We start from the raw sequence: 23,704 nt of genomic DNA, 5'->3' as shown, positions 1-23,704 counted from the left end.
GTGTTTAGATAAATTGCCCAATCATATTACTCGATTGAGAGGAGTCTTCCCAATTTTTGTTCTTTTAAGTGACCGAATCAGACTCTCCCTCAAAGCGTTAGCTTTAGCACTTCTTCATATTCCTCTCTTGAATGGGTTCAGTCATACATTGTTATATGTCTTGTGCATTTTTACCGCATGTGTCAATACCAATACTGCATGTTTTATCAGAGCCTTTTCAAAGATCTTCACCATGTACAAGAAAATTGTGATCCGGCTACACAATGACCACCCTCCAGCATTGATAAAACAATACTTCTCGTTGTGAATTGTACTAAGAAGTGACAGTTATTAATAATCCAACAAGCCACCCGGTATCAGAAAGCACTATTAGCTTAAGCTTTCGGGCATGGCCCCTTTGTCAGTTAAAGTGGGGGTGGGTGGGGTGGTCCCTGCTTCAGCCGAAAATTGTGAGTGGAGCTCTCAAGCGAGCTTCCCAGTAGATTTTGTGTGTGGGTGTACAGTCTGCTGTAAAATACATAGCTTAAGCTATGGTGGGGGGGCATGCTGTATGCTGAAGCATTAAGAAATGCAATGTGACGAGATGGACGATGCTAAATAATTGGTAATATTCAGCTCCCGTTGGCCATTCGCTCCAATAAATTAAAATGATCATGTTCATGCTGAGAGCGTAAATGGGGTATGAATCACATCACTTCAAACTAATCTCATTTATCCATTTACATTTCGTTCTCTTAGGTGAGCAGGTACTTGTAATTTGATTTTGAATCAGAAACCACTGTATAATTGGTATTTTTAGTTTGCTGTGTCAGCTTTTAGGAAGACAAAAATTAATCCTCATTTGCAAATAATCTAATAAAAGAATGCTACATTTTGCAGGAACATGCTATAAAAAGGTTATCATGGTTCAATGTTTCACAGAACATTTTGTAGCTATTGGGTGATGAAATGTATTAATAGCCCTGTTTCCATTTTCTCCCTCATCCCCGGCCCCTTATTCTGTAGAACTTGTTGTACGCTGATGATAGTGACAGCATGGAAATTAAAGTCATAGATTTTGGGTTTGCGCGATTGAAACCTCCCGATAATCAACCATTGAAGACTCCGTGCTTTACGCTACATTACGCGGCTCCCGAGCTACTGAAGGATGATGGTTATGATGAATCCTGCGATCTGTGGAGTTTGGGTGTCATCCTGGTAAGTTGGAGCAGTAGAGGTCGATATCCCAGGGCAGCCCCAGTGCAAGTTGATCATTCTTCTCTTTACAACCCATTCCCGATCAGAAACATCGAATCGTGAGGAGGCCCTTCAGCCCATCGCGTCTGTGCTAGCTCTCTGATCGAGTTATCCACTTACTCCCTTTTCCCCTGTCCTTTCCTTTTAAAATCTATTCTGGATTTTGCACCCACCAGTTTGTGGTAGGGCATTCCATGTCTCAGTAATCCTCTGTGTAAAAACAATTCTCTCAACTCTCCCTTCATTTTTTTGTAATAATCTTAAATTTGCTTAAAACCTGTAATATCTCAACTTTTTCCAGATCTGACAAAAGATCATCGACCTGAAACAATAACTGTTTCTCTCTCCACCGATGCTACCTTACCTGCTGAGTATTTCCACCATTTTCTCTCTTGATTTTATATTTATGCTCTCACGTTGCCAGCGCACGAGCAGTGGGAATAGTTTTTCACTATTTACTTCATCAGAACTCTGTATAATATTGTACAGTCACTTCTTGAAAGTTGATTTACTACTTGGCTTAAAAAAAAATTGGGCCCTGAAATTCCTGAGGCTGGAGAGGGGAATTTGGAGTGTAACCCAGATCTACCAGACCTTCACCCCTTCTCAGTCCCATCACAAATTCTTTGTGGCAGTTCCAAATAATTAAATTGCTAGACCAGCTTCAGCTATGCAGTCAATCACAGAGGAGTGTTGAAACTGGTACAAGGGAACACAAAGGGGCTTTTTAAACTCTGCTCGTTTTCATTTCTGACTTGTTCCATCCGGCAGTATACCATGTTATCGGGGAAAGTTCCATTCCAGTGTGAGGAAAAGACATTGACTTCCACCAGCGCAGAAGAAATCATGAGGAAAATAAAACAAGGGGACTTCTCTTTCGAAGGGGAAGCCTGGAGAAATGTCTCGCAAGAGGCCAAGGAATTGATACAAGGTAATAGGCAGTGACTGGATTTTCCCTCCCAGGGCCAGTTGTAGCATCCTGCATCCCTCCCCCTCACTGCTTCAGCCACTGTTGAAGTTGGATTCTGACCTTTCATTTTTAATATAAACATGGCAATGGTAAACTGAACCACTCTTGGAACTTCAGCCTAATTCATTTGATGAAATGTCACTGAGGCGAAACACGCAGTGAGAATAAAGAAGCATGGTTATTGCGTCAAAAGACCAGAACTCCTGATCCTAGTCGACCCGAGCCCCAGTGCCTCCCCACTCTTCAATGCTACGTGCTTTTCCTTCACCCCCAGCCGCCAGTGAGGTTACAATAGTCACATTTTAGTGAAGGGAGCCACTCTGAGTGCCTCCTCGTGGATGATGTCAGCAGAGCTCCCCTTCTCCGAGCTATAAAGGGGACCTGATCTGACAGGAGGACAGATCGGGTTCTCGTGCAATCATACCTCAGTGTGTGGAAATGCTTTCTTGGGTGGGGATGTAGGGAGGAAGAGAAAATAGTTTTAAAAGTTTTTTTTTGAAGGATAGGTGAAACAGAATTCTCAACCTGACCTATTTGACTGGACGAGGTTAGGTTAAGTGTTTAAATTTGGCCATTTTTCCTGTCTTTTTACGAAGAGCTGTAGTTTAAGGAATGGAATCACTTGCAATGTTTGTGGCCAAACAGGATCTTTTAGTATTCATTCAAATCTTCAAAGGTTGTGAATAACCAGCATCTGAAAGGAGAGAAGGCACAGGGTCTGTACTCCAAACACTAACCCTGCCGTTCCCCAGATGCTGATTGAGACCTGTTGTGTCTTGCCAGTATTTTGTGTGTTTATTTCAGATTTCCAGCAGTCACAATTTCTCTCTATCTCATGCAAGAAACCTGCATCTGAGGAAGATTATCCGAGGAATACCACTGGGGAAAGGGTGGAGTTGTGGTGACCGAAGACCTGTAAAACTAGATGGTAAAATATCTGCAGCGATTTGCTTGTAATACTTCGCATTTTTCACTTGTAGGACTCCTAACCGTTGATCCAAATAAACGGATTAAGATGTCGAGCCTACGTTTCAATGAATGGCTTCAGGATAGCAGTCAATTATCATCCAACCCACTTATGACTCCAGACATTCTTGGTTCATCGGGTGTTTCTGTCCACACGTATGTCAAGGCAACCTTTCACGTAAGGAAACTCATTCTGTTTTCCCTTTAATTGTGATTGTTGTTTGTCCACGACAACCTGCATTTATATGGTGCCTTTAAAGAAAGAAAGCTCAGTTCGGGACCCTGGGAAGGAAAAAAAGAAAAAGATTTGCATTTTTGTAGCGCCTTTCACAACCTCAGGATGCCCCAAAGCGCCTTACAGCCAATGAAGTACTTTTTGAAGTTAGTCACTGTTTTAATGTAGGAAACACAGCAGTCAATTTGCACACAGCAAGTTCCCATAAACAACAATGTAATAAATGACCAGATAATCTGTTTTTGTTATAAGAACATAAGAAATAGGAGCAGGAGTAGGCTATTGGCCCCTCGATCCTGCTCTGCCATTCAATAAGATCATGGCTGATCTGATCTTGGCCTCAACTCCACTTTCCTGTACGCTCCCTATAATCCTTCATTTCCTTATCGATCAAAAATCTGTCTATCTCCACCTTAAATATATTCAATGACCCAGCCTCCACAGCTCTTTCGGGCAGAGAATTTCAAAGATTCACGACCCTCTGAGAGAAGAAATTCCTCTTCATCTCTGTTTTTAAATGTGCGACCCGTAGTTCTAGATTCCCTCACAAGGGGGAAACATCCTCTCTGCATCTACCCTGTCAAGCCCCCTCAGAATCTTATACGTTTCAATAAGATCACCTCTCATTCTTCTAAACTCCAATGAGTATAGGCTCAACCTTTCTTCATAAGACAACCTCTTCATCTCCGGAATCAACCTGGTGAACTGTTATGTTTAGAATAACTCCACAAGACTGAGTACTGTAAGCTTAAACTGATGTGACAGTCTCTTTAATAAAACTCCAGAGTGCGAAAGCAGCATGACAGACAACCTTTTATACTCGCTTGCATGAGGTGTACAGGTGACCCTTGGGCCTCCAACAGGTGCGCCCTCAGGTGGCAAGTCTTACACAGTTAGAATGTTTACATACATAATATGAACCTTCTCTGAGCTGCCTCCAATGCAAGTATATCCCTCCTTAAATAAAGAGACCAAAACTGTACGCAGTGCTCCAAATATGGTCTCACCAACGCCCTGTACAGTTGTAGCAAGACTTCCCTACTTGTTATGTTGATTGAGGGATAAATACTGGCCAGGATAACTCATCTGTCTTCTTCGAAATAGTGCTATAGGTTCTTTTACATCCATCTGAGAGCAGACGGGGCCTCGGTTTAATGTCTCATCCGAAAAACGGCACCTCCCACTGCACTGGGAGTGTCAGCCTAGATTATGTCCTCCAGTCTCTGGAGTGGAATACAGGAATTGACTGAGCCTGCTTGGTGCTGCTGCGGGCATTGCTGAAACCAGGTTTAAGCAGGGAGCCTGTGCTGGCTGACCTACATTGGCTCCTGGTCCAACAACGTCTTGATTTTATAATTCTCATCTTTGTGTTCAAATCCCTCCATGGCCTCACCCCCTCCCTATTTCTGTAACCTCCTCCAGCCCTACAACCCTCCAAGAACTCCCACGTTCCTCCAATTCTGGCTGCTTGCGCATCTACAGTTTCCTTCGGACCTCCATTAGCAGCCGTGCTTTCAGCTGCCGAGGCCCAAAGAACTGGAGTTCCCTCCCTAAACCTCTCTACTCCTCTCTCCTCCTTTAAAACCAGCCTCTTTGACTAAGCTTCTGGTCACGTCCTAGTAGCTCTTCATGTGCCTCGGTGTCCACATTTTGTCTGATAATGCTCCTGTGAAGTGCCTTGGGATGTATTACTGTGTTGAAGGCGCTATATAAATGCACGTTGTTGTTGTGCTTGTTTATGACGTGGCTGATGAAATGAATTCTGTCCATTTGTTTTTTTCTCTCCCTATATTTGACCTCTGCCCAGGCCTTCAACAAGTGCAAGAGGGAAGGCTTTTGCCTTCAGAACGTGGACAAGGCGCCGCTGGCGAAAAGACGCAAGATGAAGAAGACCAGCACCAGCACCGAGACGCGGAGCAGCTCCAGTGAAAGTTCCCACTCCTCCTCCTCTCAGTCCCACAGCAAAACCACACCAACCAAGGAGCTACAGCCCAACCCAGCAGACAGCAGGAACCCTGACAGTATCTTTCAGTTCTCCGATTAAGCTGCTACAGTCCCTCTTTCACAATTTAAAAAAAAAGTCACGCTTGTATCTTTTATTGTGCACTTGACATGATCCTTTGAGGACCACAAGTTGCATTTTTTTGTGTCCCCCTCCAAAATGTGTAAATTATTTTGTGGTTTAAATTTATTCCAAAACACACATTGTGTATATATGTATGTGTGTGTGTATAATATACACACTATATCTCGCGCTCGCGCTCTCTCTCTCTCTTCTCTCTCTCTCTCTCAGATATATATATCTCTCTCTCTCTCATATATATATATGTATCTTTTATATATATATATTTTTTTTTAAATATATATATATATATATCTATATATGTCTATATATTTTTATATATATATATCTATTATATCTATATCTCTATATATCTATCTATATATATTATATATATCTCTATCTCTCTCTATATCTATCTATCTCTATATAGTGTGTATATTATATATATCTATAATATATGTATATATTATATATCCAAAATTAGGAGCCATAAATATAAGATAGTCACTAATAATCCAATAAGGAATTCAGGAGAAACTTCTTTACTCAGAGTGTGGAACTCTACCACAGGGAATGGTTGAGCCGAATAGCATAGATGCATTTAAGGGGAAGCTAGATAAACACATAAGGGAGAAAGGAATAGCAGAATGGGGTTAGATGAAGTAGGGTAGGAGGAGGCTTGTATGGCGTATAATCACCGGAATGGACCAATTGGGCTGAATTGCCTGTTTCTGTGCTGTAATTTCTATGTAATATTCTGGCTATTGGAAAAGGATTTTTTTTTAAAAAGGACCGATTAACCAATTTAAAAAAATATATATTCTGGGGAAAATAAAACTCCACAATCTGGCACTCAATGGGCTTTTAGTTTTCTGTGCCTTTTTTTAAGTGTGAAAGAATGGCTGTAGTACACAAACGCTATCGGGTGCACTTTTCAAAGAACATTCGTACATATTTCTGTCCTGCAGGTCCTACCAGGTACGAAGTAAGATGAAAGCGCTGTGCTGGGTGTGTTACCTTTGTCTAAAAGACTGTATCAAACATAAGAAAATCACCGTACAAACCGAGCTACGATGGACATAACATATGCAACAGAGATGAACAGTCGGCTCAGATTTCTCGTGTTAATCACCTACACTGCGCGGCTTTATAACCGTCGCCGTTTTGTTTTGACATATTTCAGATGCTTGTTTTGTATTCCGCCGTGGTCCTGCTCCAGTGCGGCGGCATGTAGGAATCGCTCACAGCCGCTGTTCTCGGTGATAGATTTGCTCCAAGTAATAGAGGCCAACGGAGCACATTGTCTGCCCGTTCCATTGGGTGGTGACTGCTTCCTGGTGATGCAGGGGTAGCGTCTGATAAGGAAATCCGTATTCCAAATGGGGGAGAATATTCCCCCTGAAAATGTACCCATTTCTGAGTGTCATCAATTCTGACTTCTGCAGGATTATTTTATTTTAAGTGAAGCATGACGTAAGTGGCCCATATGGGAAATCTGAGTCTTAAGACGTTCCTTAATTTATATGTTCTATTTTTAGGGGGCCATGTGGGGAATTTGCTTATATATTGAAACAAAAGCTAATTGATAGTAATGTGTGCTCCCTATGCCACGTGCTTTGTTATTTATGCATTCTTTGGCATGTAGTCTGTTTATTTTTTTGCATGGTTGGTAAGCGTGTAGCAAACCTGTGAGTACAAGTTTAAAGAATTGTGTTGCAACTATTAATTTAACTAGTACTGCGTCACCGCCAACACTTTGACATCTTTGATGATTTTCTTTGCAGTTGTGTTTTTTGAGTGACCGGTAGTTAGGTAGCTGAGTGGCGCAGATTAATACAATGAATGCAAGATATCCAGATTGTGTAGCTCTGCGCGATGTTTACTCCCTGTTGCAGAGACTCTGACAAGAAGTGCGGGTTCCGGTTGGGTGGAATGGAGAAGTTTTTTTTTTGCGAGGCTGCTGATGTTAATGAAACATCGTGATAAAGGTGACCCACAGGAATCCAAGGGACTAGCAAGAAAGTGACTCTGCCTGGCCTGCAGAGGTTTGCTGGTGGATATTGTTGCTCCTATGTGGCAGAGGGTAACGCGCCTTCAAAAACTCGCTGAATTTGTCAAACGCAGGAAAGGACTGGCTTTTAGTTAAGTTTCGGTTTCCCGTTTTTGAGTTCGTCCGTTGGCAGATTTTACACCCTGTGACCAAGTACTGAACGTAAAGGGGAGGAAAGGCAAAATGCTGCAGCTGCTGGAAATCTGAAATATAAACAGCACGTGCGAGAAAAGCTCAGCGGGTCCGGTAGTTTCTGTGGAGAGAGAAAACATTTGGGGTCGGTGACCCATCGGGCGATCTGAAACGTTAACCTTATGTTACTCTCTCAACAGATTCTGTCTGCGTGCTGGGTGTTTCCAGCACTGTCTGCTTTTATTACTCAAGGTAAAAGAGTTTCCTTTGTCAGTCGTAAAGATGCAGGGAATGTAAAAAGATTTATAAATTGTCTTGGCATACGTGAGTTTTTGAAAGCCAGTTGGCTCTGACTACTTTTGTGAATAGGAAACTTTGAAGCTTTCTTTCAGAAAAGAAAACTTGATCTTTATAATCAACAACCTTTTGACCAAATAATGGGCCAAGCATCTTTTTATATCAGTGTGATCTTGCCCAATAGTTGTCTTTTTGTTTTTAAAAAAAAGCACAAATCTTGTTGCTTCTGTTGATTGATTGGCGACTACATGCATTTTGGCTGCCTGCCAAGTTTCCCACATTACAACAGTAACTACACTTCAAAAGTATTTCATTGGCTGTAAAGCGCTTTGAGACGTCCGATGGTCGTGAGAGACGCTATAGAAATCCAAGCCTTTTTATTTGTTTTAAATCTTTCAGTTGAGGGCTAGAGGAGCATTGAATGCCAGATCTGGCTCGGAGTTGGAGCTGGAGACTGCTAACATAATTGGTCCCGAATTTCCTGGATCGCATTTATGCAGACATGACCCCAAACTTCACGGCGGTTTCCGCACTAATGTTGCCGACGGGAAACTTGTGCCGAAATTTCCTACAGAGTTAATTTGCTCTACAACTGGGGTAAAACAAGCGCAAATGTAGCGCCAATTGTAGGTGCACAAGCAAGGGAGCTGCTGTTCACTGTCGGAACCTCCTGCCTCTACTCCTCCTCCTCTGCCATTATTATGCAGGACAGGACTATGCCCATCGGGAAGGTCATTCCACCTGCTTGAACCTTCTGAACGTATGCGGGTGGGGCGTGAGGCTGAAAGTTTTGTGTGCGTGGAGAATGACTGCAATTTGCTCAACTATAATGCAGGTCTCGGTAACAAAATGGCGAAGAAAATCGCTATCTAACTCCATAAGTTACGCCAGTAACGGCTGATTTCAAGTTTGCGGCGCCTACATTTTGGGGTGTGAATCTACGCCAGCGCATTATTCATCTAGCTTCAGGGGACGGATCTCTGTAAATGAGAGGCAAAGTGTTCCGGCAGACGTATCTGGGAAGAGCGAGCGATGATCGAGGAAATTCATGCATGATGATGTTCCAATGTAAAACTGGTTGGAATGGGTTACATGCAAATTTCCTCAGAAAAAATGCAATGCCACTCTTGTCGCAGCCGCACTGAAACTTTCCAGGAATTTCTGGACCATTGTGATTGCATTCTCTGCAGAATTACATGGTGCTGGGCACGTTGCACTGCAGAGCAATATATTTCTATATTGTGTAGATGTTAATCCTGTAATACCAGACAGTATCTGGGGAGAGGAAGTTCCATTTTAAATGCCTTGTAATACTGAGCTTGTTTTTTCGTTCATGATCTTCATGAGGCTTGCTCAGCGAAGGGATTTGCTTAGTAAATAGGAACTCTAAACCTTTGTATTGAATGTGTGCAAGGTGCTGTAATGTGGAGAAGTGGGTGTCGATCACTGGATTTCTGAATGTTTGGTGCACAGTTCAGGCTGAATTCTACAATCTCTTCTAAAAGCTATTTTTGTCATGAATTCAACGTCTCCAATGGGACTTTGTACAAATTAACTTAAGCTACTGAGCAGGTTGAGGTGTTGATTCTTTTTCGCATCCGGGTTAAATGCAGCTGATAGTTTGAAAGAACTGCAGATCTTGCTTCAGTCTGGGTGAAACGTGCGGTTTGAAATCACACTTCTTCAGAGTTGTGCACTTGTCACACTGCGGAACAATACAAAGCTTTTTCTCCTTTCAGATTTATACTATTGAGGAAGTCACGCATGGATAACAACAGATTATACTGAACATATGTGCTTTTGCATACAGTTTTTAACCCTGTGTAATACAGACTTTTACAGACAACTTACATTGAAATCTGAATATCTTTGTTGCAGGGCATTGCCACATTGCTATATTTATTAGGTATTTAAAGAATTTTAATGAGGGAATAATAATTCAAACACTGAAGAGTTTATTGCAACTTTCTAGCAACTTGTACTAACTTTTAAAAGTTGGTAGCTTCATTCAGGTGAGTCAGTGAAAGCTTTTAAGACTTTTTAGAACTTTAAAGCCAACTTGTTTTAATGGCAACTCCTGAAAGGAGGTTGGCAAATTGCATTTTTTAAAGAGAATTTAATTGTGGTTTTATTTTGTGCGGTGGGAAGAATTGTCCCACGACAAATGTGCTATGAAACTGATGCAATTTAATATTTATACATTTACAACAAAAAAGTTTCAATAAACAGTGTTGCAGATCATTTAAATATCGTCCAAGGGGCGCATGCCTCATATGAGGATTTTGCTTTATTTACAATTACAGGAAAATGACATACATTTTTTTCTTTGGGGCATTTTTGCTGTAAAAATAAATAAATCAAAGTGTTCATGGTTCTTGTCGAAAGGAATAAAATAACATCTGCAGCAAACATAACTAAAGCGTAGAAATTCCAATTGATGCAATTCTTGTGCAAATCCATGTAACCATAGAAAGTTGACAGCACAGGAAGAAGCCCATCATGCTTGTGCTGGCACTTGCTAGCATCCCCAGCATTGAAGCACTGACCACACTCGATCAGCTTCACTGGGCAGGCCACATAGTTCGCATGCCAGACACGAGACTCCCTAAGCAAATGCTCTATGCGGAACTCCTTCACAGCAAACGAGCCAAAGGTGGGCAGAGAAAACGTTACAAGGACACCCTCAAAGCCTCCCCGATAAAGTGCAACATCACCACTGACATCTGGGAGTCCCTGGTCCAAGACCGCCCTGGGTGGAGAAAGTGCATCCGCGAGGGCGTGAGCTATTCGAATCTCAACGCCGAGAGCGTGAAGAGGTCAAGCGCAGACAGCGGAAGGAGCGCGCGGCAAACCAGTCCCACCCACCCCTTCCCTCGACGAATGTCTGTCCCACCTGTGACAGAGTCCTGTGGCTCTCGTATCGGACTGTTCAGTCACCAAAGAACTCACTTAAAGGAGTGGAAGCAAGTCTTCCCCGATTCCGAGGGACTGTCTATGATGATAAGAGTAATCCATACCCTGCCACCCGCCCTTTCCTCGAGCCCTGTATCTTCCTGCTTGAAATATTTATTCACTTTTCCCTTAAAAGGTGCAATGGCCTCTGCCTGAACCACTCCATTTCCATGCTCCACCAACCCTCAGCATAAAGACATTTCTCCTAACCCCTCTCCTCACTGACTCAGTGATTATTTTACATTGATGGCCCCTTGTCACTGATTCCCCATCAGAGGAAATTGTCTTTCCCTATTGACCCTATCAAAACCCTTTGTAATTTTAAACACTTCTAATTAAATCTCAACTTGGCCTTCTCTGCTCCAGTGGGAATATTCCCGGTATCAAGTGAGCACACTGACGCCGAGTTTCTCTCTCTGCTGTTTTAATGCAGGCTCTAACCCGGCTTTTTTTAAATGGGTTGGCACCAGCTCGGAGAGCAATTCAGTACTGCCGCGTTAAGTGTTTGCGTAAGAACGTTTTCTAGTGTCAAACGATGACATCTGATTGGAGGTACCTCAACCTGTTGTGATTATTTTTAAAGTGGTGCAGATTATATGGTTTTCATAAAACTTTTTATTGGTTTTTTTGGCAACTGATGCTTAATCCCTGCAGGCTTCCCTATCGGAGCTGGAAATTAGGGGGACTGTTAGATGAGAAGTGTCACTGCTTCATGGCAAAACAAACAACGGGTTCGCTATCACTCTACAAATCCACAGGAAAAGGGGGTGAAAACTAGCCATGCAAACTTAGTGACATCCTGGAGGCACTTTGGGAACTAATTAATGCATTTATTTCATAAAATTATAATATAGTTGTCAGAAGTCTCTTTGGAATAATGGTATGATCACTGCCTCAAGTGCCAGGGCTATATGATACATAAAACTGACCACCTTCTCTTGTTGGCTCATTTCTGGTGACTTTTTTTTTACCTTCAGCAATAAAAGTGTGTTAGTGCAATGAATATATTGACGTATTGCTGATATTGGCATGGTGCCTCAGTTGTATTAAAACCCATGTGGGTTGAAGCGACACTGCACAATATTAGCATACAAATATGTTACATTTGATGGGTTGACACCTCTGCTAAAATAACATAGGAATTTAATTTACATAAGAGCTGCATAGAATTTACAGCACCGAAACAGGCCATTTGGCCCACCTAGTCCGTGCCAGTGTTTATACTCCACTCGAACTTTCTCCTACTCTACTTCATCTTACCATATCCTTCTATTCCTTTCTCCTTCATGTGCTTGTCTAGCTTCCCCTTGAATGCTATTCGCCTCAACTACTCCTTGTGGTAGCAAATTTCACATTCTAACCACTCCCCCGGTAAAGAAGCTTCCCCTGAATTTCTTCTTCGCTAATGGAAAGATTTCTGGTTGACTTTTTCCTGCTGTGCTTCGTCGATGATGATCTGCTATCCACAGCACGTGTCAGTGTCTAGATCATCATCAGTATGCGCAGGTTGACATTTTCTGCTCAAACTGGACTGATTCTGCAAGCCAGCTTCACTGCAGTTCAAGGTGGAGCTTTGTAAACCAGACTGACAGTGAAGATGCACCTCTCTGCAGAGACCCAACATGAGCCATGAAATGCAGAGAGAATATCGCATCATGGAGTGACTAAAGAAATCCCACCATGGAGTGAGCTATTTAATGGGTGAAAGATTCCTAGTGGATTAGAAACTGTGTTATGGTTCTTCACACAATAAACACCGGGTGCTCAGTATCAGGGTGCTAATGAATCCTTTTTTACTCGGGCCAGCTGGTGTAGACTAGGCGGTAATGGCCGGATATTGGCTACTGCCAATGCTCCCCTTAATTTTTTGGGTGAGCGGTCCCTTTAAAATACCACACACGCGCGGTTTCTCCTATTTAAAAGCCAGTGAGCCGGCTACACGGGAGCAGCCGAGCACTACCACGCAGCTTAAAGGGAACATTGCTTACGGCCTGTTTACACTGTCCTGTTTCAGGCAGCAGGCTCTTTTAATATGCAGATAGGGGCCCCTTTAGCACATTTTGCGCAGTTTCAGTTGGCAATCCAGCCATAGCGCAGCTGAAATGTTAAGTTTTATTTATTTTTGTGTCGGCAGATTGGAACGAATCTAAATTTGTAGCTGCAAATGCTGGCAATCTCTTAACAAAACCAGGAAAAAGACAGCATCAGTGGAGGGAACAGAAAAGTTCAAGTTTCAGGTATTCTGACAAAAGATTACAGCCGAAACATAGAAAATAGGTGCAGGAGTAGGCCATCCGGCCCTTCTAGCCTGTACCACCATTCAATAAGATCATGGCTGATCATTCCTTCAGTACCCTTTTCCTGCTTTCTCTCCATACCCCTTAATCCCTTTAGCCGCAAGGGCCATATCTAACTCCCTCTTAAATATATCCAATGAACTAGCATCAACAACTCTCTAAGCAGGGAATTCCACAGGTTAACAACTCTGAGTGAAGAAGTTTTTCCTCATCTCAGTCCTAAATGGCCTGCCCCTTATCCTAAGACTGTGTCCCCTGGTTCTGGACTTCCCCAACATGGGAACATTCTTCCCGCATCTAACCTGTCCAGTCCCGTCAGAATCTTATACGTTTCTATGAGATCCCCTCTCATCCTTCTAAACTCCAGTGTATAAAGGCCCAATTGATCCAGTCTCTCCTCGTATGTCAGTCCAGCCATCCCTGGAATCAGTCTGGTGAACCTTCGCTGCACTCCCTCAATAGCAAGAACGTCCTTCCTCAGATTAGGAGACCAAAACTGAACACAATATTCCAGGTGAGGCCTCACCAAGGCCCTGTATAACTGCAGTATGACCTCCCTGCTCCTATACTCAAATCCCCTAGCTATTAAGGCCAACATACCATTTGCCGCCTTCACCGCCTGCTGTACCTGCATGCCAACTTTCAATGACTGATGAACCATGACACCCAGGTCTCGCTGCACCTCCCCTTTTCCGAATCTGCCGCCATTTAGATAATATTCTGCCTTCGTGTTTTTGCCCCCAAAATGGATAACCTCACATTTATCCACATTATACTGCATCTGCCATGTATTTTCCCACTCACCTAACCTGTCCAAATTTTTAGATTTTTAACCAATAAGGGAATTAAGGGTTATGGGGAGCGGGCGGGTAAGTGGAGCTGAGTCCACGGCAAGATCAGCCATGATTTTGTTGAATGGCGGAGCAGGCTCGAGGGCCTAGATGGGCTACTCCTGTTCCTAATTCTTACGTTCTTGTGTAAATCACCCTGCAGCCTCTTGGCGTCCTCCTCACAGCTCACACCGCCACCCAGTTTAGTGTCATCTGCAAACTTGGAGATATTACACTCAATTCCATCATCTAAATCATTAATATATATTGTAAAGAGCTGGGGTCCCAGCACTGAGCCCTGCGGCACCCCACTAGTCACTGCCTGCCATTCTGAAAAGGACCCGTTAATCTCAACTCTCTGCTTCCTGTCTGCCAACCAGTTCTCTATCCACGTCAGGACATTACCCCCAATACCATGTGCTTTGATTTAGCACACCAATCTCTTATGTGGGACCTTGTCAAAAGTTAACTTAAACGTTCTGTTCGTTTGCAGTATTTTTTGTTTTTGTTCTAGGTTTGTTTAACAAGTGCCAATCACATCTGGAATCTTTCACAGTAATGGTCCAAGTCTAAAACCTATGTGCAGTGAAATTAAATCACAGCAGCAGCGGAATAAATCCAATCGTTTTTTTCACCTTTAGATAACAAGCAGGGGAACGACACATAATGATGCGTTTGTAGCTTTTGTGCTGTTTTGCTTTTGTACAGCTTTTTGGGTCGAGTCCTTTCCAAGTAAATTCTCTCCGGGTAAATGGTAACTTTCAAGCGGTTGAATGTCTTGCATGATTAATATTGGTCTATTTTTGTACAGGACGAGTCCTTTTGATGTGGAAAGCAGTTGACGAGATGTAAAACCTGCCTGCTTACGTGTACAGACTGTTTCGGAATTTCTCATCCCTGATTGTTTATACACAGTCACGTAACAATCACTGTTTTATACAATTTTTTTTTCAGAATTAATAAAAGTTAATTCTGTCTTTCACACTGCAAGTCTGGCCCTCGGGATGTTTTTAAGTCAGATTTCCTTATAGTTTTCACTTAACCTGTTCTATGAGGAGATAATTCCATGATGTTGCACATTTAATTGTAGTGTGAAGAGGGTTTTAAACAGAGGTCTTCACACTTCCTTATGTGTGGGAGAAGCTCTGTAACTATTGACACCCACCCAGGGATCTCCCACAACTATTGCCACACTGCCAGAGACCTCCTGCAAATGTTGAAACACTCATGGGGATCTCCCACCAATATTGACAAATATTAACTTTTAAAATTCAAATTTTAATGTAAAATTTACTTCCACTGATGTCAAAAAAAAATCTCATAGGAAAACAAAGCTGTCAGAATACTGTCACTGCAGGAAACCTTATTGGTTGAAAATAATATGCCGGTGAATCACCAAATATACAGCAAAAATATATACAATACAAAATCCCCGAGCCATTGCTCGATAACCTTCTGGATCCCTGGCATTCCCTCAAAGACCCTGATTTTGCAGCTTCAAATCACTCTGCCATTTAGTGGATGTACTGCAAACAATTGTGTGTTAATACTGACCTCCCAGAAACAATTGCTTAGCCTGCGACGAGACCATTGAGCCTATGAATTTGTTCTATTCTGAATACATATCAGGAATATTTTTCTCCATCAAGGGACAGCTATTAATATTAGACTAGATCAATATTCACACCAAGAATGGTACTTTTTTTTTTACACACCTGTTTAAAGAAACCAGAGCATTAATTAATGGGATGTTTGTAATGTTTTGAAAAAGTATGAGCAAATATTTACTGTACTACTTTTTTTCTCTGTCTAGATTCCCCAGGAAATGAGTGTTGTTATTATAACTTTGTAATCTAGACAGTGAGGCAGCTCGAGCATGGATGGTGGTGAGTCCAGAAGACAACATTACAAGGGTTGGGCTATTCGGGCAATGTGTCAAGCTCTTCAATTATACATACCTCAAAATCTTTTGCCAAGGCGCGTGCTATTTTTGTATTCGCTATAAGGTAGATAGGATATCTCTCACTAGTAACGGTGAATTTCAAACCCTCCTTCATCATTATGGAAACTTATTGCTGAGACACTGCACACAAGTGTTATCTGTTCCAAGAGCCAGGAATTGATGAGTTAAGAAGCCAGTTTATAGAATGGAGGCTACCTTATTGTGGCTAAGTTGATCCTTCAGAAAGCATCATACCCCATTAATCCAACTAATTACTTGAAGAATTCACCTCAGACTAGATTACTTCCCATTTTTAAGAATAATGAGGTTTGTTATGAGAATTTGAGTGAGTTCTAATGAGCTTTGCACAAGTCAAAGAATGATTAGATGTCAGCTTAGAAAGAGATCCTGCAATCTTATTTAATTAATTTACTTGAAAATTGTTCTATTTCTCTTCATTCCTAAATCATAATGTAATAATTTAATTCAAAAGGAAAAATTTTGGAAATATAGTAGTCACCAATCCGTATCTGTAGAAGGAGATAGATATAAGCACACAGACTTTATAGGATTAGGCCTAACGGGCGGGATTCCATTTTGATAATTAACCCGGCAGTCTCACCACATCCCCAATCCCTTCAAATGCTAGAAAGAAGGCTAACTTTCTTGAACCCATTGATAACTGTCTGCTGTAATAACATTCCCTGTTTGCAAGAATACGGACTGTTCTAGTGGGCAGCAGAACACATTGTCAGTGCTGTAGGCAGCATAGCCTAACGAGGTTTAATACTTGTTTGAGTGCTAATCCTGTTTATCTTCAAACTTCCACTTTGGTACATCCAGTCTGGGAGTAAATAAATCAGCAGGACTCAGTGCAATTTGAAGATGTGGTTGGACTAAAGGAGGGAGACCATTTTTGCTGGTGGCTCATGGATCGCTCTGTACCATTGACTGTGTTCCCCCCCACCCCCATCGCGAGCGCCGAGTTTTAAAAAGAAAACTACCATTGCTGAAAATCCGAAACTGTAACTGAAAATGCACAGCGAGTCAGTCAGTGTCTGAAAGGGAAGAGACGAGTTAGCATCAGACGGGGCTTCTCGTTGGAACTCGCAGAGGGTCTTCGAAAGGTTAACTTGCCTCCTTTTGTTTTTCCGCTTTCAGATCCTGACTGGCCTTGGAGCCTTTCCTGGTTTTACCTGGGGAGAACTATGCCATCCTACAGGGTAGTATAGGTCTGCTTATACTATCCTGCACATTGCTCTGTAGGCCTGTTGTAGCTCTACAGGAAAGGAGGGACTCTGGGAACGAGTGGCCTGGGTTGGACGATAGAGGGAGCCTAAAAGCTTGGGAGAAAATAAATCACCAGCAAAATTATCTCTCTGTCCCCAACCTTGCAACTACCTAAGACTTCCCCAGCCTGAATATAGCGTATAGTAAACCCACCAGATAAGGACGTAGAAATTTAAATAAAGCTGAAGGATTTTTTTAATAGTGGATTTGTAACAGTATTTGATAGAAGAGAGTTTTTAAAAGTTTTAAAGGTGGGAGGGAGGGAGAGTTACAATGTGAATAGCTACTGTACTTGTTTAATATGGCTCAATATATTTGACTTAAGAGAATAATTCCTATTTATGTATACATATATTATATATATTTCTCAAACATTGCTGTTGTAACAGGGAAAAAACACAGCAATTCTCGGGTGTTGTACAAGTATTTCTCCCTGTACAAGGTAAGCTACACACTGTGGAAATCCTAGCAGTTTTACACTTTATGCAACACAAGACCGTACTCGTACGTTCGATATCCAATAGTCTGTTCGGAACTAGTCTCTCTTTTTCTAGCTGGGCTAGGAAATGAAAGTGTTGAAGCATTTCTGTGTAGAACTTTGGCAACGTCGAGTTGATAGCGAAGGTTTTTAAAAAGAAAAACTAAAGAAAAATGCCAAAGTATTGTATTTTCACTCCTCGCTGTACATATCCGCTCAACCACAGAGAGAAATATCAGCTTGTTATATAAACTGATTAATTCTGGTGATGGTTAGTTCAGGCGTATATTACATGGTGACTTGGGTTTTATAATATGGTTTATTTATTGCAGAGATGATAACCAAATCAAGAGTATTTTAATGCTGCAGAGAAGGACAGAGTTTGTAAACTTGGTGTCGAGAGTTAGTCCTAATGGAAACAACCTTTCCTTTAGGGAATTTACTGAATAAGTTGTATCAACTTGACAACTTGCGTTGGATGGTGGGGAAAATTGTGCTTTGTAAACAAATGCTATTTTAAGAAGTGGCGCAGTGTTTGGCATGTACTAACGTGCTTCAGTTTCATTCCGTTTAAGTATAGGATTACTATTGAAACCAAGGGCTCACACTTTCAGAGACATTTGTGTGAATAAATGTACTTGTTACTGTCTGTCTTTTAAACTGAAATAAACTTGCCAATAGTATGAAAGAAGAGCATTGTTTCTTTTTGCAGTTTTGGTTTGTCTGTCGTTGCGCTGTGTTGCTTGGAGCTGGCTGTGGCAGCTCTCACTGGTGGCTCAGTGGACAATTGCGCAGCCCGGTGTGGTACTGAGCCATACAGACCAGGGAGCACATTACGATCACTGGGTTAGCTAGCAGGGTAGTAAGGATGCTGCAGTTGGCCTTATCGCTCCTTGATCCCATGTGGAGAAAGTTCTGTCATTCCTGAGAACTATCCAGTGTCCCCAGTGGAAATTTCTAATGTCTGGTGAAACAGACGAAAGACAGATTTGCATTTCTATAGTGCCTTTCACAACCTCAGGACGTTCCAAAGCGCTTTACAACCAATGAAGTTCGTTTGAAGTGTGGCCACTGCTGTAATGTAGGAAACACGGCAGCCAATTTGTGCACAGCAAGGTCCCACAAACAGCAATGAGATAATGACCAGATGATCTGTTTTAGTGATGTTGATTGAGTGATAAACATTGGGCTCTACTACATTGGGGGAACTCTCCTGCTTTCCTGGGCTGTATTTTGTTCTCAAGTCTCTGGAGTGGGACTTGAATGCACGACTTTCTGACTCAGAGTAACATGGCAATGATGGGAACAGGCTCATCTATAATCTTTTTCCCTACCGACATTTGCTGTCTAGATGCGCTCATGAAGAGCAGCAACAACTTGCATTTATATAGATATACATCATAGAATGGCCACCTTTGCTGAAACCATTTGGCCTGTCGTAAATATACAAATTACATAGTAAAAAGTCCGAAGGCACTTCACTGGAGCATTATCAAACAGAATTTGACACCAAGCCACAAGATTTTAGGACAGGTGACCAAAAGCTTGGTCAAAGAGGTTTTAAAGAGCGTCTTAAAGTAGGAAAGACAGGTAGAGAGGTTTAGGGAGTGAATTCCAAAGCTTAACATAAGAAATAGGAGCAGGAGTAAACCATACAACCCATCGAGCCTGCTCCGCCATTTAATAAGATCATGGCTGATCTTCTACCTCAACTCCACTTTGCTGCACTAGCCCCATATCCCTTAATATCCAAAAATCTATTGATCTCTGTCTTGAATGTATTCAACGACTGAGCCTCCACAGCCCTCTGGGGTAGAGAATTCTAAAGATTCACCACCCTCTGAGTGAAGAAATTTCACATCTCTGTCCTAAATGGCCGACTCCATATTCCGAGACTGATCCCTAGTTCTAGATTCCCCAGCCAGGGGAAACAGCCTCTCGGCTTCTACCCTGTCAAGCCCTTTAAGAATCTTGTATGTTTCAATAAGATCACCTCTCATTCTGCTAAACTCTCGGGAATATAGGTCTAATATACTCGATCTCTCCTCATAATGCAGCCCTCTCATCCCAGGAATCAATCTAGTGAACCTTTGTTGCACTTCCTCTAAGGCAAGTATATCCTTGGGTAAGGGGATCAAAACTGTACACAGTACTCCAGGTGTGCTCTCATTAAAGCCCTATATTCTTACTATTGCAATAAAGGCTAACATACCATTTGCCTTCCTAATTGCTTGCTGTACCTGCATGTTGAATTTCTATGATTCTTGTACAAGGACCCCCAAAATCATTTACTAGGGCCTAGGCAGCTGAAGACACAGCTGCCAATGGTGAAGTGATGAAAATCAGGAATGTGCAAGAGGCCAGAATTGGAGAACTGCCATCGCTCCCACGGTTGCAATTCCCAGAAAGGATCAGTACTTCCAAAAGAAGAGAAAAGCAAATTAAAGGGGAGCTGGAAGTAATCACAAAATCCTCGAGGGCACATTCCCCCTACATTTCCCGTCTCCTTATTTGATGACGGATCTAATCCATATGGAGGATTTAATTTGCGTTGAACAAATAAGAGGTAGGTTAACTACATTAATACATACACTACAGACTTAAATGGAATTATTCAAACATATTCACCTCCACATAACAAAAAAGAAAAAAGATTTGCATTTATATAGCGCCTTTTATGACCACCAGCTATCCCAAAGCGCTTTACAGCCAATGAAGTGCATTTTTTTTAAATGTAGTGACTGTTGTAATGTAGGAAACGCAGCAGCCAATTTGCGCACAGCAAAATCTCACAAACAGCAATGTGATAAAGACCAGATAATCCGTCTTCGTGATGTTGATTTAAGGGATAAATATTGGCCAAGACACTGGGGATAACTCCCCTGCTCTTCTTTGAAATTATGCCCCATCCACCTGAGAGAGCAGACGGGACCTTGATTTAACGTCTCATCCAAAATACGGCACCTCCCACAATGCAACAGTCCCTAAACATTGCACTGGTAGTGTCAGCCTAAATTTTCGTGCTCAAGTCTCTGGCAGCATCTGTGATTATAAGCCTCCTCGATAAAGTGCAACATCCCCACCGGCACATGGGATTCCCTGGCCCAAGATCGCCCTAAGTGAAGGAAGAGCATCCGGGAGGGTGCTGAGCACCTCGAGTCTGCAGAAAACAAATGCAGACAGTGGAAGGGACGTGCGGCAAACCAGACTCCCCACCCACCCTTTCCTTCAACGACTGTCTGTCCCACCTGTGACAGAGACTGTAATTCCCGTATTGGACTGTACAGTCACCTGAGAACTCACTTTTGGAGTGAAAGCAAGTCTTCCTCGATTTCCAGGGACTGCCTATGATGATGATGATTGTATACATCTCTGGTGATTGCCCCTTCAGTCATCCTTGTGTGAAGAAATTACATCCAGTACACCATTCGTAAGATGTAGCATCTTGATCATTAATTAGGTCTCTAATTAGATTAGTTGAGGTGCTACTGAAGTTACTGTATATCCCTTTCGCGGTAATTATAACCTCCATTGGACACTGCTATTTCAACAGCCATTTCATTTTGCTGGTTGGTGGGAATATTTTACCAAGTGTGGAACTCGGCTGTACAGATCTGGAAGCACCCAGGTTTCATTTGCAGACTGCGGAGTTAGATGATCGCAGCTAGGGTAATGGTAGGAGGTGTCCCTGAGCAGTGGGGAGGAGGAAAAAGCTGCTAGCCAGGATTTTTGCAAACAATCTCTATCCATCGGCCCTTGCTTGAAAAATTGACGTCTGGTGAGGATGGGATGGAGCTTGGCTGTGAAGCGTCTCACAATGGGATAGTCTCGTCTAAGAATGGCCAGTAGCTACATTACCAGAGGGCTCCTCCTGCTGCCCTACCCATGATCACTGCAGGGCTGGGCAAGGTCCCTGTAACCTGGTGCAAAGAGGGGCATGATGGTAATTGCTGTGACAGGAGCACAGACATCTCATTGCGGCCCCATCACTCCCTGTGTGAAGGCAAAAGTCAGATATTGTGAAGAATTCGAGTACGTATGCATCCTCTGCTACCAAGTTTGATCATTACAGCAGCTAACTCCTGATCACCAGATTACACACTTTACTGTTGGGATGTGCTACTCAAAGGGAGTGCTTCAACATTCCGTGCTCAAATTCTTGCTCAAATCCTTTAGTAACATAATCCTCGTTACAGCTCCAATTATCTTTGAGTTTACTTCAATGTTTTTCGAAACACGCCCTTTATAATTGATTCACTCTGGAGTGTTGATAACTATTCCGTGGTTAAAATAGAGGAGTTCTGGTTTCCCCCATGAGTAGAAACATCTTCTCTACGTCTATTCTATCAAACCCTTTCATAATCTTAACGACTCTCATCAGGTCACCACCTCTGTCTTCACTTTGCTCGAGACAAGGGGCCCAGCTTGTTCAATCTTTCCTGATAGGTATAACACCTCAGTACTCTGGGTAAAGAAGTTTCTCCTGAATTCATTTTTGGTTTATTAGTGACTATCTTAGATTTATGGCCCCTAGTTTTGGATTCCCCAGAGAAAACTAGTCAATCGGTACTGGAGGAAAGTACGGAGCTATTTAATATTTCTTTATACATACAATGCGTGCTTTGGAATAAATCAAAACCACAAAGTATTTTAGACAGTTTGGATTTTGACTTTGTGGATGGTGTGGAGGGAACACACAAAATAATAATGTGACTTGTGGTCCTCAAAGGGTCATGTCAAATGCACGATTAATTAAAACCACTAAATCCTTTCACTCCAGCATGAATGCATGAATGATTCAGTGAGCAGCCAGCCAGTCTTAGCCTGAGACTGAGATCCCCAAGGTCCAAACTCCCCAGCCAGGGAAACATTCTCCCAGTATACAAAAAGGAAAAGAGTAGCTGAAGTAAATGTTGGTCCCTTAGAGGACGAGACCGGGGAATTAGTAATGGGGAAAATGGAGATGGCAGAAACTCTGAACAAATATTTTGTATCAGTCTTTATGGTAGAGGACACTAACAATATTCTGACAGTGGATAGTCAAGGGGCTATAGGAGAGGAGGAATTTAACAAACTCACAATCATTAAGGAGGTGGTACTCAGTAAGATAATGGGACTAAAGGCAGATAAATCCCCTGGACCTGATGGCTTGCATTCTAGCGTCTTAAGAGACGTAGCGGCAGGGATTGTGGATGCATTGGTTGTAATTTGCCAAAATTCCCTGGATTCTGGGGAGGTCCCAGCAGATTGGAAAACTGCAAATGTAACACCCCTATTTAAAAAAAGGAGACGAGACAAAAAGCAGGAAACTATACACCAGTTAGCCTAACATCTGTGGTTGGGAAAATGTTGGAGTCCATTATTAAAGAAGCAGTAACAGGACATTTGGAAAAGCAAAATTCGGTCAGCCAGAATCAGCATGGATTTATGAAGGGGAAGTCATGTTTGACAAATTTCTTTGAGGATGTAACAAACAGGGTGGATAAAGAGGAACCAGTGAATGTGTTGTATTTGGACTTGCAGAAGGCACTTGACAAGGTGCCACATAAAAGGTTACTGCACAAGATAAAAGTTCACGGGGTTGGAGGTAATATATTAGCATGGATAGAGGATTGGCTAACTAACAGAAAAAAGAGAATCGGGATAAATGGTTCATTCTCTGGTTGGCAATCAGTAACGAATGGGGTGCCGCAGAGACAGTGCTGGGAACCCAACTATTTACAATCCATATTAATGACTTGGAAGAAGGGACTGAGTGTAACATAGCCAAGTTTGCTGATGATACAAAGATGGGAGGAAAAGAAATGTGTGAGGAGGACATAGAAAATCTGCAAAAAGACAGACAGGCTAAGTGAGTGGCCAAAAATTTGGCAGATGGAGTATAATGTTGGAAAGTGTGAGGTCATGCACTTTGGCAGAAAAAATCAAAGAGCAAGTTATTATTTAAATGGAGAAAGATTGCAA

General features: G+C 42.2%; 2 protein-coding genes across 9 annotated transcripts in view; both read left to right on the top strand.

Moving 5' to 3' along the window:
- The window catches only part of rps6ka5 (ribosomal protein S6 kinase, polypeptide 5), a 292,840-nt gene extending 287,165 nt beyond the window's left edge, over nt 1-5,675 (top strand). For all 3 annotated transcript variants that reach the window (XM_070879670.1, XM_070879669.1, XM_070879671.1), the window contains 4 exons: nt 1,006-1,197; nt 2,008-2,167; nt 3,187-3,350; nt 5,215-5,675. In XM_070879670.1, coding sequence (XP_070735771.1) covers nt 1,006-1,197; nt 2,008-2,167; nt 3,187-3,350; nt 5,215-5,451 — 753 coding nt within the window. In that variant the 3' untranslated portion in view covers nt 5,452-5,675. The remainder of the gene's footprint in view (nt 1-1,005; nt 1,198-2,007; nt 2,168-3,186; nt 3,351-5,214) is intronic.
- Nucleotides 5,676-5,945: 270 nt separating this feature from the next.
- ttc7b (tetratricopeptide repeat domain 7B) overlaps nt 5,946-23,704 on the top strand; it is a 453,719-nt gene continuing 435,960 nt past the window's right edge. Inside the window, exons 1-2 of one of the 6 annotated variants that reach the window (XM_070879667.1) lie at nt 5,946-6,450; nt 13,038-15,916. In XM_070879667.1, coding sequence (XP_070735768.1) covers nt 15,907-15,916 — 10 coding nt within the window. In that variant the 5' untranslated portion in view covers nt 5,946-6,450; nt 13,038-15,906. Of the gene's footprint in view, nt 15,917-23,704 lie in introns of all 6 variants that reach the window. The other 5 variants (XM_070879664.1, XM_070879666.1, XM_070879663.1 and 2 more) reach the window with 5 other exon arrangements.

The sequence above is a fragment of the Pristiophorus japonicus genome, chromosome 4 (genome assembly GCF_044704955.1).
Source record: "Pristiophorus japonicus isolate sPriJap1 chromosome 4, sPriJap1.hap1, whole genome shotgun sequence".
In the NCBI taxonomy this organism is placed as follows: domain Eukaryota; kingdom Metazoa; phylum Chordata; class Chondrichthyes; family Pristiophoridae; genus Pristiophorus; species Pristiophorus japonicus.
Note: the sequence above shows the minus strand (reverse complement) of the source record. Positions and strands in the feature narration are given on the sequence as shown.